This window comes from Oryx dammah, unplaced genomic scaffold (assembly GCF_014754425.2).
Source record: "Oryx dammah isolate SB20612 unplaced genomic scaffold, SCBI_Odam_1.1 HiC_scaffold_18, whole genome shotgun sequence".
Taxonomy (NCBI): domain Eukaryota; kingdom Metazoa; phylum Chordata; class Mammalia; order Artiodactyla; family Bovidae; genus Oryx; species Oryx dammah.
Genome location: NW_024070202.1, coordinates 33,394,710 through 33,410,835, shown reverse-complemented (window position 1 = coordinate 33,410,835; position 16,126 = coordinate 33,394,710). Strand labels below are relative to the sequence as shown.

The 16,126-nt window shown below is 41.3% G+C and overlaps 1 protein-coding gene across 2 annotated transcripts in view; it reads left to right on the top strand.

The window, feature by feature from the left end:
• The first annotated feature begins 4,497 nt into the window (after positions 1–4,497).
• The window catches only part of RUNDC3B (RUN domain containing 3B), a 171,218-nt gene continuing 159,589 nt past the window's right edge, over positions 4,498–16,126 (top strand). For both annotated transcript variants that reach the window (XM_040260686.1, XM_040260685.1), the window contains exon 1: positions 4,498–4,616. In XM_040260686.1, the coding sequence (XP_040116620.1) occupies positions 4,498–4,616 (119 nt within the window). The remainder of the gene's footprint in view (positions 4,617–16,126) is intronic.

Here is a 16,126-nt window from a genome sequence, read left to right as displayed (position 1 = left end):
TCCGCTACCCCGCCTTCAGGACACAGAGGTCTTGTGAGCACACAGGGAGATGGCGCCATCTACAGCCAAAAAGAGTTTTCACCAGGAACCAAACTGGTGCTTTGATCTTGGACTTCTCAGCCTCTCTAACTTTGAGAAAATAGATCTGCATCATTTAAGCCTTCCAGACTATGGTGTTTGTTTTGGCAGCCTGAGATGACTACGACACTAACAATATCAAGGAAAATCACGCAATAGGATAGATAGGGCTCACTATAAATTCATCATCATGAACCTTAAAAGAAAATATATTAGTCGTTCAGTTGTGCCCGGTTTTGTGTCCCCATGGACTGTGTAGCCCGCCAGGCTCCTCTATCCATGGAATTTTCCAGGCAAGAATAGTGGAGTGGGTTGCCATTCCCTTCTCCAGGGGATTTTCCCAACCCAGGGATCCAACTGAGTCTCCCGCACTTCAGGAGATTCTTTACCATCTGAGGCACCAGGGAAGCCCTCATCAATCTTAAATTGGTCCTTAGACCTTGATGAGGAGTCCTAAATTTCATTAGTCAACTTATTTTACCATTCGGTGTAAGATGGACTGTTTGAATTTTTCAACAAGTGGCTTTGTCTTCTATTTTGAAGTTAAAACAGAAGTTACCAGATAGGAACTTCCTCATCTTTCTAATAATAAAAGCTTAAAATTACTTATGTTTGCACCTGGGCTCCCACATTTCTCTCTGGTTACAACTGAGAATTAGTATCTTTAGCCAAAGCTCAATCCATCTACCTATGCATTGGATCCCATTGCTTTTCCATATTCTCACTTCTCATCATTTTTTCTCTCTTGCATTACTAACATTTCCTTACCAGTGGATTCATTCCATCAGCTTTAAAATGTGCTCACGTCATTTCCATGAAAACAAACAACACGACAGTAGGGATAGAATACCAACATCCCTTTACTCAACATTTCCGTAGGCCACTCCCCTCCTTTCTCCCCCTTTATAATAACCTTTTAAAAGAGTTGTGTGATTCTCAGTTCCCACTCTTTTAGTCTTCTACTTGGCTTCCACCTTCGTTATTCTACTGAAACAGTGCTTATTGATCTGCAGGAAAGTTGTGTACAAAAGAAAATTGCCTGGAAAATCCCATGGACAGAGGAGCCTGGTAGGCTGCAGTTCATGGGGTCGCTGAGTCGGACACGGCTGAGCAACTTCACTTTCACTCTTCACTTTCATGCATTGGAGAGGGAAATAGCAACCTACTCCAGTGTTCTTGCCTGGAGAATCCCAGGGATGGGGGAGCCTGGTGGGCTGCCGTCTATGGGGTCACACAGAGTCGGACACGACTGAAGTGACTTAGCAGCGGCAGCAGCAGCAGCTTTTTGTCCATGATGTGAATTTCAAATATGTTTTCTCACTCTGTTACTTTTCCTTTGTGTTTATGATGAAACTTGCTTCACAGATTAAAAAATGTTGTCTTCAGTTTTATCAATCTTTTCTGTATGTGCTGGGCTTGGGTATACATAGAAAGTCCACTTCTTTGAGATTATAAATGATGATTTGGTAACCTCTCTGGCTTATAATATTTTAGATTTGAGGACATTTTATGTCTTATAATTGGAATTTCGTCTTTCTAAATTGTTTTTTGGTCTTTTTTGATGGGGAAAACAAGAAGATTGGGGAAACGATGAGTGAGTATAATCTACCCACTGAATTCTATGAAGTCCTTGTAGGTTAAATTCGGCATTTACTGTTCTCATTATTTTTACTGTGTCTTTTTACATCTCTGAATAACCTTTGTGCCAATTCTTGGATTAATAAAGAATTGCAATAGGTGCCAAAATAGTTCAAAACATAATGTGAAAACTCACGTGCTTCTATAGTAGTATTGTACTTTGCACTGGAATATAATTAATTCATTATTTCCCAGGTTACTGATCTGAATAAAGAATGAGACCCACAACATATAGTTCAAGGTAATTAAGAAAAAAGCTTTATCAAATAAGGCCCCCATGTGGCAGTTTAACGACACACTGTGCATAGAAAAGAAGGTTTAAGTGAAATCTTGTGCAGCAAGTGCCGTCAACTGAATCCCAGTAAAGGTAGCTTTTGGAAAATAACATTATTACCTAATCATGTAAGATGGAGTTTTACTAAGTCTTCAGTCATAACTGTAAATTCATAGTACAAGTAACATGAAAATGTACTCGAAAGGCTAGGAAGCCAGTTTTAAGAATAATGACATCTCACTTTTCTCTATTTGACGTGACCACTCAGTTTTGTCTTCCTGATAAGGGTTTCAGACATGTGTGTTCTCTCCCTCCGCAGGACAAACCAGCATGGAATTTTCTTGATAACTGATAACTTCCCATTCTTTTCTCTATGCAGTTTTCATCTGTATTTAAATAACAATTTTGATTTGAGTAGGATAAGCTTCCTTACAAACCTCTATGTCATTCATCACAGCAGACAAGAAATGTTTGGCAACCAGTGCACTGACCTGGAAAAACCTACTTTTATGTGAAAGATCATGTTTAAAGTCTATATTGTTTATTATAATTTTAATGTCTGAATATTCATTGTAATAAATTAGTTGTGACAGTTTTTTTATACATGGTCTTTTCATTCTATTAATACTGTGATTAGGCCTAGTGGATGAAAGGGCTCAGTCTTTGCCCTGATGATCTCAAACAGAGATTAAAAATTTTTTACAACCTTGGAAATTAGTAATTGACAGCTTTAATATACAAAGCTCTGTTTTAAAAGCATTCAACATACAGTAACAGAACCTCCTGTAGTACATTGTATAATATACAAGAAGTACAGAGATACCTACACTATATCTTTGTATCTATTCTATATTATTCTTTGACAGAAATGTCAACACCAGAGGTGAAAGTTTAATGGATTTTGGAGCCACCAAAACTGTAAAATTAGAGTAAAATAATGTCAAATGCAACCTCAAGTTACATTTAACGAACATTTATTGAAAACCAGTTTTCTGCACAGCACCGAGCTAGGTATCACAGGGACACTGTGAGTAAGGACTTCACTCTAAAATCTGGGCATACTGATGCAAAGAAAGATGAATGGCCAACCTAGATGAGCGCCTGGGAACTCGGGGTCAAAGCCAGGACCTCCCTGTTGGTAACGTCAAGGGTGGAGAACCTCTGGAAAGTGGGCGCTAGGTTCCCAGCTGTCGCGCTGTGGATAGCACTCCTTGCCTCATCTCTGGGAGCAGCCCAGCCGAGCCGAGGCCGATCTGCCCGGAGGCCCGCAGCCCCCCGCTCGTAACTCCGGGGTCACTGCCCAGGACTGGAGAAGGGCGAAACGTGCAGTGTCCACTTGCGGCGCACTTCTTCTGTGGGCGGTCACTCCGGGCTGCAGGCCATGCTGAGGGCTAGGACAGGAGCGAAGTGGCGTCAAAATCTCATGAGCAGACGCCCCAGGAGGGATGTTCTGCGGGCAATTTCCCTCCTTGGGCTATTTGTAGTTGTCTATCAGGCCAGGGGACGTCGTTAGCGCGCGCGCACGCACACACGCACACACGCACACAGACACAAACACACACACACACACACACCACCGCGCACACATACACACCCCGCCACCACCACCAAAACCCCCGCGCGCACACACGCACACCACCAACAAAATCCGCTCCCTTCCTGGAAGTCAGGCCCTGGGTCAGGTGAGCGAGCAGGAGCTAGTGCAGGCTCGGCGTTGTAGCTACGGATGCCACTAGGCTGGGGAGTCGGATTCCGGCAATAGGGTCAGCCGTTAGAGCTAGCGATCCCAGCCATTAGCTGGGCTCCGGGAAAGGGTCGGCAATGTTCCCGGGGCACTCGTGAGCACCGCATCCCACAATCCCCAGGCCAGCTGCGGCGCTGCTCCCCAGTGTGCGGACTGTCTGCAGCACCAGGGTGGCGAGCGCGAGCCCGGCCTCTTGACAGCTGCCCACGCGCCGGGGCGGGCTCTAGCAGGTAGCTTTTAAGGTCCGCGGGGCAGCCCCGCCCCTCGCGCGCGGCGATTGGCTCCAGCTGGGGAGGCATTGGCACGATAGGTGCAGAGAGGGCGGTGCTGCGCGCATGAGGCCTGTGGCTCCCCGTGGCGTCCGCTGCTGGGACGCGAGTGGCGGCTGAGTGCGGGTGGTTGGGCGTGCGGGGCCAGCGGGCACGCGCGTGCGCGGCGCCGAGATCCCTGGGGAAGTAGGGGAGCGGCTGACGCCGAACCGCACGCACAGACCGGCGGCTGGCGGCGCGCGCGAGGGCGGGAGTGGTGCGTTCGTGTGTGCGCGTGAGTGTGTGTATGTGTGTAGAGCTCTGGTGCGGTGCGCCAGCCGCCAGGGTCCGGGTGCGAGTCCCCCATCGTTTTCCACACCCTCCCACCGTCCCCGTTCCTTCCCTGCCACCCTCCCGCGCCCCCACGGCCGCAAGCCGAGCAAAAGCCCAGGGAAGCAGGTGTGGTGGGGGCGGGCGGGGTCGCACGAGACAAAGGGGCCCGGGGTCAGCCCGCCATGGCCTCCCGGAGCCTGGGGGGCCTGGGAGGGAGCCGCGGCGGGGGCGGCGGCGTCAAGAAGAGCCTGAGCGCCCGCAACGCCGCCGTGGAGAGGAGGAACCTGATCACGGTGTGCAGGTACGGCGCGGCCCGCCGCTCGGGGACAGAGGAGGGGGCCGCCGGCGCCGCGGGCTGGGGACAGCGCTCGCCCCTGGGGGTCCCGGAGACCGCCGGCTGGAGCCCGGGCCGCCGCCGCCGCGCCGGGCGTGTCCGCGGCCGGGGCGTCCTGAGTGGGGCCGGTCTGGGCGCCGCCAAGGCCCCGGACTTTCCGTCAGTTTCAGCGCTGGGAGACGCTGAGGGTAGGGCTTGGGGCGGGGCTGGGGGAGGATTTGTTTTCAATGTACAGTCTAGCGTCTGAGTGAAAGAGGAGGGCAGGGAGGAAGAGCTACTTCCTTTCAGTGCGCGTTAAGCCGTGCGGCAGCTTTTCGTCAAGTAATTGTTGACTGTGTTGCCTCGAAATCGGAGTGCGTTTTGTTTTCTGTTTTTGATTGTTTGCACATAATATATTGTCGTTTCGTGCCACAGATAGTGAGTGCCTGCTACATGCTGGCCCCGTGTGTGTGATTCCTTGTCCTCTGCCTCTAAATTGCAGTGTTACTGATATTTCTGCAGTTGATATCAAGAGTGGGACTGTGGAGGATACCTAGTCGGTGATTTATTTCAAGTTTTGCCTTTCTTTGTTTTGTAACTATAATCGTAGTATTCCCTTACTTTAAAAAATGTATTTAGAAATTACTTTCAACCAGCCTTGTATTCAGAAATGACTGACTTTTCACATGCTCACATTTTGTTTAAGTCTTGTTTCTGGGTATTAAATCCATGGTAGTCTTAAGCATTCATTTCTTAGGAACGTCATTGAGTTGTAAAAGTACTTTGTTGCATGAAACTCTTCCTCAGCCATCAAAAATCCTGTAAGAATAAGAGAATGAGGAGACCTTTCCCTCCTTTACAATTTACATTTTTTTTTCTTTTCCTTATATAAAGATGTGTCTAGCATCTTAAGCAGAATATAGATATTTATACTCGGACTTATATTCAGTAATTTGGGGCAGTTTTGTTTTTTTTAAAATTGCTTTTGACTTAACAGCTGTTCACCCCTCTGGGAGGAAGACCTGCCTCACTGACTTTTATGGCACTTGGAGTTATAAACAGTAAAATATTAATACGGAATCTTTTGAATTGACATTTGTGCTGTTTAGGATGCAACCTTTTGAGGAAGATAGGTTGTATGAAATTTTTTTTACATCTAGGCAGTGTTTTTAAGTTAGGTAAATAGAACAGTAAGCAAGGCTAACTTTCTTACAAACAGTTTTTGTTTGGGAGAGTTTGTTACCTACTCGTGGCAGCTGAAGTGATTTTGAGTGTTTGTAGGATGATGTTAATTACCCGTGTATTTCAACCTGGAACATCAAACACCTGGGCTGACATAAATTGCTCTCAATCACTGTGGCAGTCTTCAGAACGGTGGGTGTTGAAGATTTGGGGTAAAACACTGCGAGAGGTTTTATACTCTACCAATTTTGAAAGACAATAAAAACTGATGAATAAAAAAATCAGTGGAGGATACTGTTTTGTGTCTCCATTTTTGTCATGGCAGCAGAGGCAGTTCAGGAAAAGAAAGGGACATATCTAAACCTTGTTTAAGTTACATGTTTAAGAAATTTCAGTCACTGATTTGTCTGGACAGTTGTCTAGGTTAGCAGAATTTTTGTTGTGTTTGTCTAATTATTCTTTTCTACTCTGGGATGTGCATACATGCTGACTTTAGTTACAGTTTATGATAAATTTAGTATTGTAGCTAAAAGAAATTTCATTATTGTAGCTATAATAAATTTCAGTTTCTGGCTTAGATTTCAACTTGTGTATTTATTTATGTGGATAATGTTACTAATACTGTTCTTCATGTTCAAATAGTTGGTGCATATCAATTATCCTTTTCTAGTAATAAAACCTATTTGATAGATTTTGTCTAAAGGCTTTTAGTTTTTGGGGAAAAGTCATTGTACGCCATTTGGGTGTTTTAAGTATCCCCACCTCGAATTCTGCAAAAGAAACAAGTCAGTATTTGTGAATTTGTTGCTTTTCTCTCTTTCAGAATTACAGGAACCTGGGTATCCCACCCACATCTGTTAATTTATTTTTAAATTTTTATGTAGCAGATCAGACGTGATTTCGTATTTAAGTTGGGAAGGAGCTGGTTTAGTGAAAATATAATTGAGATCTAAGTTTACTTTGTTATTAATTAATTGTGTCCTTTAACAAGTCTGTTTTTCAATTTTCTCATCTGTAAAATAATCTTGGACAGAATCATTGGTAATTTTCACTGACAGCCCTAAAACTAGTAAAAAAAAAAAAAAAAAAAAAAGCTAGAATTCATTCAAGCAGAATGGGTTGGTTCATACTTAGTTATGAATTTCTCCAAATATGAGCAGGGTAATAGTAGATAAATGCTGAATGGTAGCTAGATGAGGGGAGAAGGCAATCGCACCCCACTCCAGTACTCTTGCCTGGAAAATCCCATGGACGGAGGAGCCTGGTGGGCTGCAGTCCATGGGGTCACTAAGAGGCGGGCTCGACTGAGCGACTGACTGACTGAGCGACTTCACTTTCACTTTTCACTTTCATGCATTGGAGAAGGAAATGACAACCCACTCCAGTGTTCTTGCCAGGAGAATCCCAGGGATGGGGGAGCCCGGTGGGCTGCCGTCCATGGGGTCGCACAGAGTCGGACATGACTGAAGCGACTTAGCAGCAGCAGCAGCAGCTAGGTGAGGTATGTGCTTTTTTCTCTGTAAACAAGAACATTTTGAATTGTGCCATCTATATTGTGATACCTTGATTCTCTACTGGTATTCTGGAACAATGGAACAGTATAGAAAGCCAAACCAAAGCAAAACAAACTCCCCCCACCCTTGACTTGAGTTCTGGTATATGTGTTAGTTGTGGGTGGGAAGATATTTGAATCTGTTTAAGTTCTTTGCAGGTTAATCAGTACAGGTGATATGCATCAATACTTATACACTAATGCTTTTCATTACCCCTTAAACATTTAGGCATACTCTCAGTTTAGGTTTACAGCCTTATCACATAACTACACAATTCTTTTGGTTTAAAAACACCTCATATTAAGAACAGTGTTACAGTTCGAACTTTGGAAGTGAGTTATTTGGTTAGGTAGGATAGTTAGGAATTGAATATTGGTTCATTGTGATTGTGTGTGTAATTATTTCATCAGTTTTTTCATGAACACTTATGTATTGTACACTGAAAACACAGTACTTATCTCAGCAAATAAGTAGTCTTTAATCATTTTTTTTTTTTACAGATTGTGATAGAAAGTAGATCATTCTTTTGTCTAAGTCTCTAAATGTTTCACATTCAACTCTAAAATATTCATAAACTGACTTGTTTCTATGTACAAACTAGTATTTTCTCTGCATATTCTCTACCATTTATAAAAATTGTTAAAATCCTTGAGGATTTTTTAACCTGCATTTTTCATCCCAGAAAATCAGGTACTAGTTACTTTTTTAAGCTTCATAAGTTATAGAAAAACTTAAATATTCTTTTGATTTTAGTTCTGGCGAGAAGGAGAATTAAAATATAAGTTCCCTTTCCGTGGGTCAATAATAGTTTATGAAAAATTATTAAGATATACATTTAAATATAGGTGTATAAATATTTTTAAATTACATTTGGCAAACTTCTAAACCAATACATTAAGAGAAACTCCCCACATAAAGCCGTAACTTCCCTGTCTTGTGTATGGAAAGGACTAATGAAAGATTGAAGGAGATAGTGTGATGAAGTAAGCATAGTAGAGACAAATGATGATTTTCAAATTTAAAGTACTTTTAATAACGTGTACATAGTTTTCTATAGGTCAAGATAGTATTTCATAACTTGAATGTTAATTCAGAGAACCTCATTTGAATAGCGCCTCATTTTCTCAATGTATTTGGGAAATGAGATTCTCGTATTTTTCTTGTAACTAGTGTTTGAGATAAAATTCTCCAGTCAACTGCAGTGCTTTACTCAGCAATTTTTGTGGAGTGCAGTCTTCTGTTTAACTGAAGCTTACAATCTTAAGTGTTCAGATTTATAATACAATAAAGAATACTATTTTAAGCATTGTGGATAACCTGCTTTTTAAAAAGCATTATACGTTTCCCTACCTTATTTAAAAAGACTCTGCATATAATCCTTAAAAGTGACTTTACTCTGGATCTGTTTCTGTGAATATACCCTGTGTAGTGGTTGCCCTTGGAGACTCCTGAGGTACACAGAGCTGTTTGCTACATGGCCCCATGGTGTGTTTAGTGTTCTTGGTCTGCTTTTGCATTTGCTGGCTCTTCTACCAAGTTAGCAGTTATTTCCTGCACCTCTGCCTGTTTCTACCAGCTCTTTCCTCTGTGCCTCCCATCCTGACATGCTCATTATAGTTGGTTGTGAACTAGGAAAGCAGATAAGTAAATTTATCCAGTGTTTAAAAAAAAAAGCACTGAGACACCTAAGTTCAGTGAGTGAGCTTTAGCATTCTGAACCTCTTAACGTCTGGTGCTGAATAATCAGGGAAAGAAAGATATATTCCTGTACTTGAACAAGGTGGTTAAAATGCAGATATGTGAAATGTTACTGAATATCATTGTTGATATAATCGTCTAAATAACTTTAAGTGCAGTGACTTACTTTTCTTGTTACTATTTGCTTGAGAATGCTTTAGCAGACTGTTCATACCTTGCCTATCGTGATTATATTTTTGGCTGAAGCTGTTTTAATCAATGCTACACATAGTAGACTGTGTGGATCACAATAAACTGTGGAAAATTCTGAAAGAGATGGGAATACCAGACCACCTGACCTGCCTCTTGAGAAACCTGTATGCAGGTCAGGAAGCAACAGTTAGAACTGGACATGGAACAACAGACTGGTTCCAAATAGGAAAAGGCTGTATATTGTCACCCTGCTTATTTAACTTATATGCAGAGTACATCATGAGAAACGCTGGACTGGAAGAAGCACAAACTGGAATCAAGATTGCCAGGAGAAATATCAATAACCTCAGATATGCAGATGACACCACCCTTATGGCAGAAAGTGAAGAGGAACTAAAAAGCCTCTTGATGAAAGTGAAAGTGGAGAGTGAAAAAGTTGGCTTAAAGCTCAACATTCAGAAAATGAAGATCATGGCATCTGGTCCGATCACTTCATGGGAAATAGATGGGAAAACAGTGGAAACAGTGTCAGACTTTACTTTTCAGGCTCCAGAATCACTGCAGATGGTGACTGCAGCCATGAAATTAAAAGATGCTTACTCCTTGGAAGGAAAGTTATGACCAACCTAGATAGCATATTCAAAAGCGGAGACATTACTTTTCCATCAAAGGTCCGTCTAGTCAAGGCTATGGTTTTTCCTGTGGTCATGTATGGATGTGAGAGTTGGACTGTGAAGAAAGCTGAGCACTGAAGATTTGATGCTTTTGAACTGTGGTGTTGGAGAAGACTCTTGAGAGTCCCTTGGACTGCAGGGAGGTCCAATCAGTCCATCCTAAAGGAGATCAGTCCTGGGTGTTCATTGGAAGGACTGATGCTAAAGCTGAAACTCCAGTACTTTGGCCACCTCATGTGAAGAGTTGACTCATTGGAAAAGACCCTGATGCTGGGAGGGATTGGGGGCAGGAGGAGAAGGGGACAACAGAGGATGAGATGGCTTGACGGTATCACTGACTCGATGGCCATGAGTTTGGGTAAACTCCGGGAGTTTGTGATGGACGGGGATGCCTGGCATGCTGCGATTCCTGGGGTTGCAAATAGTTGGACATGACTGAGCGACTGAACTGAGCTGATACGTAGTAGAACTTTGGGTTGGGACTTTGATCAACGTTACTTGTTACTGTATGGCTTTGGAGAAGATTCACTTTCATTTCTAAAGAGTCTTAGAGCCCTAATCGTAGATGATCCCAGTGGAGGTAGGATGATCATCTTACTAGTCACAGGTCGAATTCTCAGCATTCACAGAAGATCCTTATCCCTTCCCCCAGCTTAACTGGTTTCATATTCAACTGGAAACGGAGAATTGCTGTCCGCTACACATTTATTAGAGGGTATTGTTTTAACCTCTCTGCTTATTGATAAATGTTGGAACTTGGCTGAGAGATGCGATATTTAGGGGGAAACATGTGAAGCTTATCCGCTATTGTATTAGTCTTAGAGGTTTATAAACTATATCCCTGGGTCCGCCCAGAGAGCAGCTGAATGTGTAGGTTGCATCGCTTTGCCCTGTCCTGTCTCCAGTTGCTTTTGCCCCTGTCTTGCTTTGGTAAGATTCCAGCAGCCTACATCAAGTGTCAGCAGAGGAAGCCTTCACAGAGGATCTTCTTGAAATTGTTGTCAAGAACATTGTTTATTATGTCAAAAAAGTCTTCTTTTTGTGAAGATTTCTATGAGAAATATCTTTTTTATTTTTTTAGTGCCAAGAGTTGTATCTTTAGGCAGTTGATTTACTTATATCTACTGGGCATAAATGTGTAGGTGGCAACTTCTCTTTTTCTCGTACAGCTATTAGAAATCTTAGTGTTAAATCGGGAGAAGGAAATGGCAGCCCACTCCAGTATTCTTATCTGGAGAATCCTGTGGACAGAGGAGCCTCGAGGGCTGCTGCCCATACGGTCACACAGAGTCGGACATGACTGAAGCGACTTAGCAGCAGCAGCAGCAGCATGCATTGGCGAAGGAAATGGCAGCCCACTCCAGTATTCTTGCCTGGAGAATACCAGGGACAGAGGAGCCTGGTGGGCTGCTGTCTATGGGTTCACACAGAGTTGGACACGACCGAAGCATCTTAGCAGCAGCAACAGCAGTGTTAAATCTGTGGCCAATCTCTAAAACATATGTAGAATACCATACTGATGTGTTTAGTCTTGTTTCTAGCTACACTTTGCTTCCATTTTTTAATATAGACTTTTATTGATGTATCATATGCATATAGAAAAGTACACACAGCATAGGTGTACAATGATTTTTTTGCAAAAATAACACAGCTTTATATCCAGCACCTAGTTCAAGAAAAAAGCGCATTACCAAAAGGAAACGAAATCATTGTTTCAGAAAGCTACCTGCACTTGCATGTTGATTGCAGCATTGCTTGCAATAGGCAAGACATGGAAAGACCCTAACTGCCCATCAGGTGATGAATGCATAAAGAAAATGTGGTATGTATACACAATTGAAAATTATTCAGCCATAAAAAGGGGGAATCCTGCCATTTGCCACAACATGGATAGACCTTGGGGGCATTATGCTAAGTGAAGTAAGTCAGGGAAAGACAAGTACTATGTGATCCCACTTATATGTGGAATCTTAAAGAAACCATACCCACGAATACAGAGAACAGATTGGAGGGAGGTTAGCAAAAAGGTGAAGGTGACAAAAGGTGCAAACTTCCAGTTTGAAGATAAATGAGTCCTGGGAATACAATATTACTAACAAAAGAGAACACTATGCAAAGCCACAGAAATCTCTTCCTTCCCTTCTTTCAGTTACTACATACTCCTAGCTTTCAGCACCATTAGTTTTGCCTCTTTGAATTTGATACAGCATTGAACATTAAATTACAGCTATGTGCAACAAAAAGGATGAATCTCACAAACACAATGTTGAGCAAAATAAACTAAATAGGAAAAGATACATATTATTCCATTCATTTCAAATTCACAGTGAGGCAACACTCAATAAATCCAGTCTGTGATGTGAATATACCACAGTTTATCCATTCTGCCTAAATAAGACACTTGCATTGTTTTCACTCTTTGACCATTACTAATTGACTATTCATGAATATGTATTTTGGTGAATGTATGTACCTACTTCTGTCAGATATATACCTAGGAGTGGAGTTCCTGGGTGATATGGTGTGTAGATGTTTGGCTTCAGTTTTCCAAAGGCATTGTACCAGGCTGCATAGTAGTGAGCAGTGCACAGTTGACTCTTGAACAATGGAGTAGGGTTAGGGGTGCTGACTCTGAACATGGCCTAAAATCTGCAGGCAGCTTCACAGTGGGCTGTATCAGCAGTTCTGCATTCTTAGATTCTACCAACCACTGACTGTGTAGTACTGTATTCAGTGAAAAAAGCCTAGATTAAGTGGACCCATGCAGTTCAAACTCATGTTGCTCGAGTGTCAACTGTATGAGAATTCCAGTGTCTCTAATCCTCACTCACCCTTAAAATTTTTCTGTCTTCACTTTAGCGATTCTGGTGTGTTTGATGGGGTGTCACATGGGGATTTATATAAATGTATTTCCCTGATCTCTGTTGAAGTTAAGCACCTTTCCATAAGTCTGTTGGACATTTGGAGAGTCTCTTTTGTGACATGCCAGTTCAAGTGATTTATCATTTGCAATGTCTGATGTTTTGTGTAATTCTTTGTACATTCTATGTGGATCTTTGCTGGATCTATGTGATATAAGTATCTTTCCCCATTTGGTGGCTTGATTTTTCATTCTCTTTATGTTGTGATAAATAGAAACTCATAATTGTGAAGTAGTCCATCATAAATTTCCTTCTTGGTTCGTGCTTATTGTGGCTTGCTTAAGAAATTGGTCTAGTACTCCAAGGTAATGAAAATATTCTTCTGTTTTCTTCTAAAAGATTTAGTTTTGTCTTTTACATTTATATCAACAGTCCACCTGTACTTTGTTTTTTGTTTATGCTCTGAAATATAGGAGTCAAGATTAAATATTTTCCTTAGGAAACTCAGTTTGACATGTACTAAATAGCTTCAGTCGTGTCCGACTCTTTGCTACCCTGTGGACAGAAGCGCTTCAGGCCCCTCTGTCCATAGGGTTCTCCAGGCAAGAATACTGGAGTGGGTTGCCATGGCCTGCTCCAGGGGATCTCCCCTAGTACCATTTATTAAAAAAGACCATGCTTTCCTCACTACACTCAAGTGTCACATTTATCATAAGTCAGGTGACTGAGCGACTGGACAACAACAAGGTGATGGCATCATTTGTGTGTGTGCTTCCGGACTCCCTCTTCTGTTCCATTAGTCTATCTGTTCTTGAGCTAATATCATAATAACTATATCTTTATAGTATGTCTTGGTGTTTGGAGATAAAAGTTCTCCAGCTTTGTGTTCAAGACTGTCTTAGCTATTCTTGGGCTTTGCAAACTAGATATTAGGATCAACTTGTCAATTTCCATTTAAAAAATCTGCTGGAATTTTTTTTTAGGATTGCATTTAATCTATACATTATGTGGCATCTTGACAAGACTTAAATGCAATCCATGAGTAAAAAATCTCCATCCCTTCATGTATTTGTAATTATTCTGAAATTTTTCTCAAAGATGTTTCATAGTTTTGAATATATAGATTTTATCTTTTGAGATTTGTTCTTCCATATTTAATATCTATTATAATTTAAAAACTTTTTTCTTTTTTGTTGATATATAGACATTAAATTGACTTTAAAAAATATTGTTCTTGTAATTAGCAATTTTACCAGATGTGCTTATTAATGCTAATAGATTTTCTGCAGTTTTGTGTGTGTGTGTTTAGCATCCTGAAAACATTGTCATGTTTTCTACCTATTTATTTCTTCCCTTTTTAACTTTACGGCCTTTCTTTTTTGTCTTAAACTGCACTGCCTGGGACCACAGTGTTGTAGAAAGCATTAACAGTTTTACCACTAAGTATGATGTTTGCAGTAGGTTTTTCTTAGTTCTTTTTTACTAAAAGATTGCTGAGAATTTTTATTGTAAGTGGATGCTGAATGAGTTTGAGCAAACTCCGGGAGATAGTGAAGGATAGGGAAGCTGGCAAGCTACAATTCACGGGGTCGCAGAGTCAGACACAACTTAGCAACTGAACAACAAATGTTATCAAATACGTTTTCTTTCAAGAACAACGTATGATTTCTCTCCCTTTTTCTCTTTATGTAGTTAATCACATTGATTGACTTTTTGATGCTAACCCTGGAATAAATAAACTGGGTTGTGCTGTATTATCTTTTTAATGTATCTTTACATTAAGTGATGGAGAAGGCAATGGCATCCCACTGCAGTACTCTTGCCTGGAAAATCCTATGGATGGAGGAGCCTGGTAGGCTGCAGTCCATGGAGTTGCTAAGAGTCGGATACGACTGAGTGACCTCACTTTCACTTTTTACTTTCATGTATTGGAGAAGGAAGTGGCAACCCACTCCAGTGTTCTTGCCTGATGAACCCCAGGGATGGGGGAGCCTGGTGGGCTGCCGTCTGTGGGGTCGCACAGAGTCGGACACGACTGAAGTGACTTAGTAGTAGTAGTACATTAAGTGAGGTGATATTTTATTTGGGATTTTTGCACATTCATGAAAGTGGTTGATCTGTGATTGTTCTTTCTTATAGTGTCCTTGTCTAGATTTGTCATTAAGATTATCTGACTTTACAAGTTGGGAAATGTTCTTTTATTCTGTTTTGTAGAAGAATTTGTGTACAGTTAATGTTATTTCTTTCTTAAACTTTTGGAAGAATTCACCAGGGAAGAAATCTGAACCACAAATTGTCTTTGTGGGAAGTCTTTTAGTAATAGACTCAATTTATTTAATAGATACTGAACAATTCAGATTTCCCGTTTATTCTTTTATCAGTTTCAGTGAGTTTTTGAAGGAATATACCCATTCATGTATGTTACCAAATTTAAAGTTTCTCTCAATATCCTCTGAATATCTTTTTATCATTTAAAAGTCTGGTCATTTCCCATTTTTCTCTCCTGATTTTGGTAATTTCTGTTTTCCCCATTTTTTTCTTGCTGGGAGTATATAAAGTTTATTAATATCTTCAGAGAACCAGCCTTTAGCTTTGTTAATTTCCTCTCTGTATATTTCTTAATTTGTTGCTTTCTCTTTATCATATTTAGTATTTCCTTCCTTCCGCTTTTTTATTAAGTTCCTGTTCTTTTTCTAATTCTTGAGATGGAAGTTTAGATCATTGTTTTTCAGCCTTTCTTCTTTGCAGTCTTTGCATTTTCAGACCACAGATTGCCTTGTTTGACATTGCTTTGGGATAGCAAACAAGGGGCGTCCCTGGTGGCTCAGACAGTAAAGAATCTGCCTGCAATGCATGAGGCCCTGGGTTTGATCTCTGGGTTGGGAAGATCCCCTGGAGAAGGGAATGTCAACCCACTCCAGTAATCTTGCCTGGAGAATTCCATGAACAGAGGACCCAGGTGGCCTACAGTCCATGGGGTTGCAGAGTCAGACACAGATTTAAAATTTGTATCTTCATTATTAATTAATTTAAAATGTGTTCTACTTTCTGTTGGGATTTCTTCTTTGACTCATTGTTTATTTTAAAAGGTACTGTTTAACTTTCAGACAGTTGAAGATTTTCTATTTTTAGTTATTGATTTCTAACTTAATTCCACTGTGCAGAGAGTATTTGAAAAGATTTTAAAGTTTTGAATTCTTATCTATGCTCGATTTGCAATGCAACATTTGATCAATTTTAGTAACTCTTTCATATGCATTTGAAAAGAAGATAAACAGTCCTCTGTATTCACCAGTTCCACATCTAGCAGTGTGGAGGGCCAACTTTAAGGAACTTGA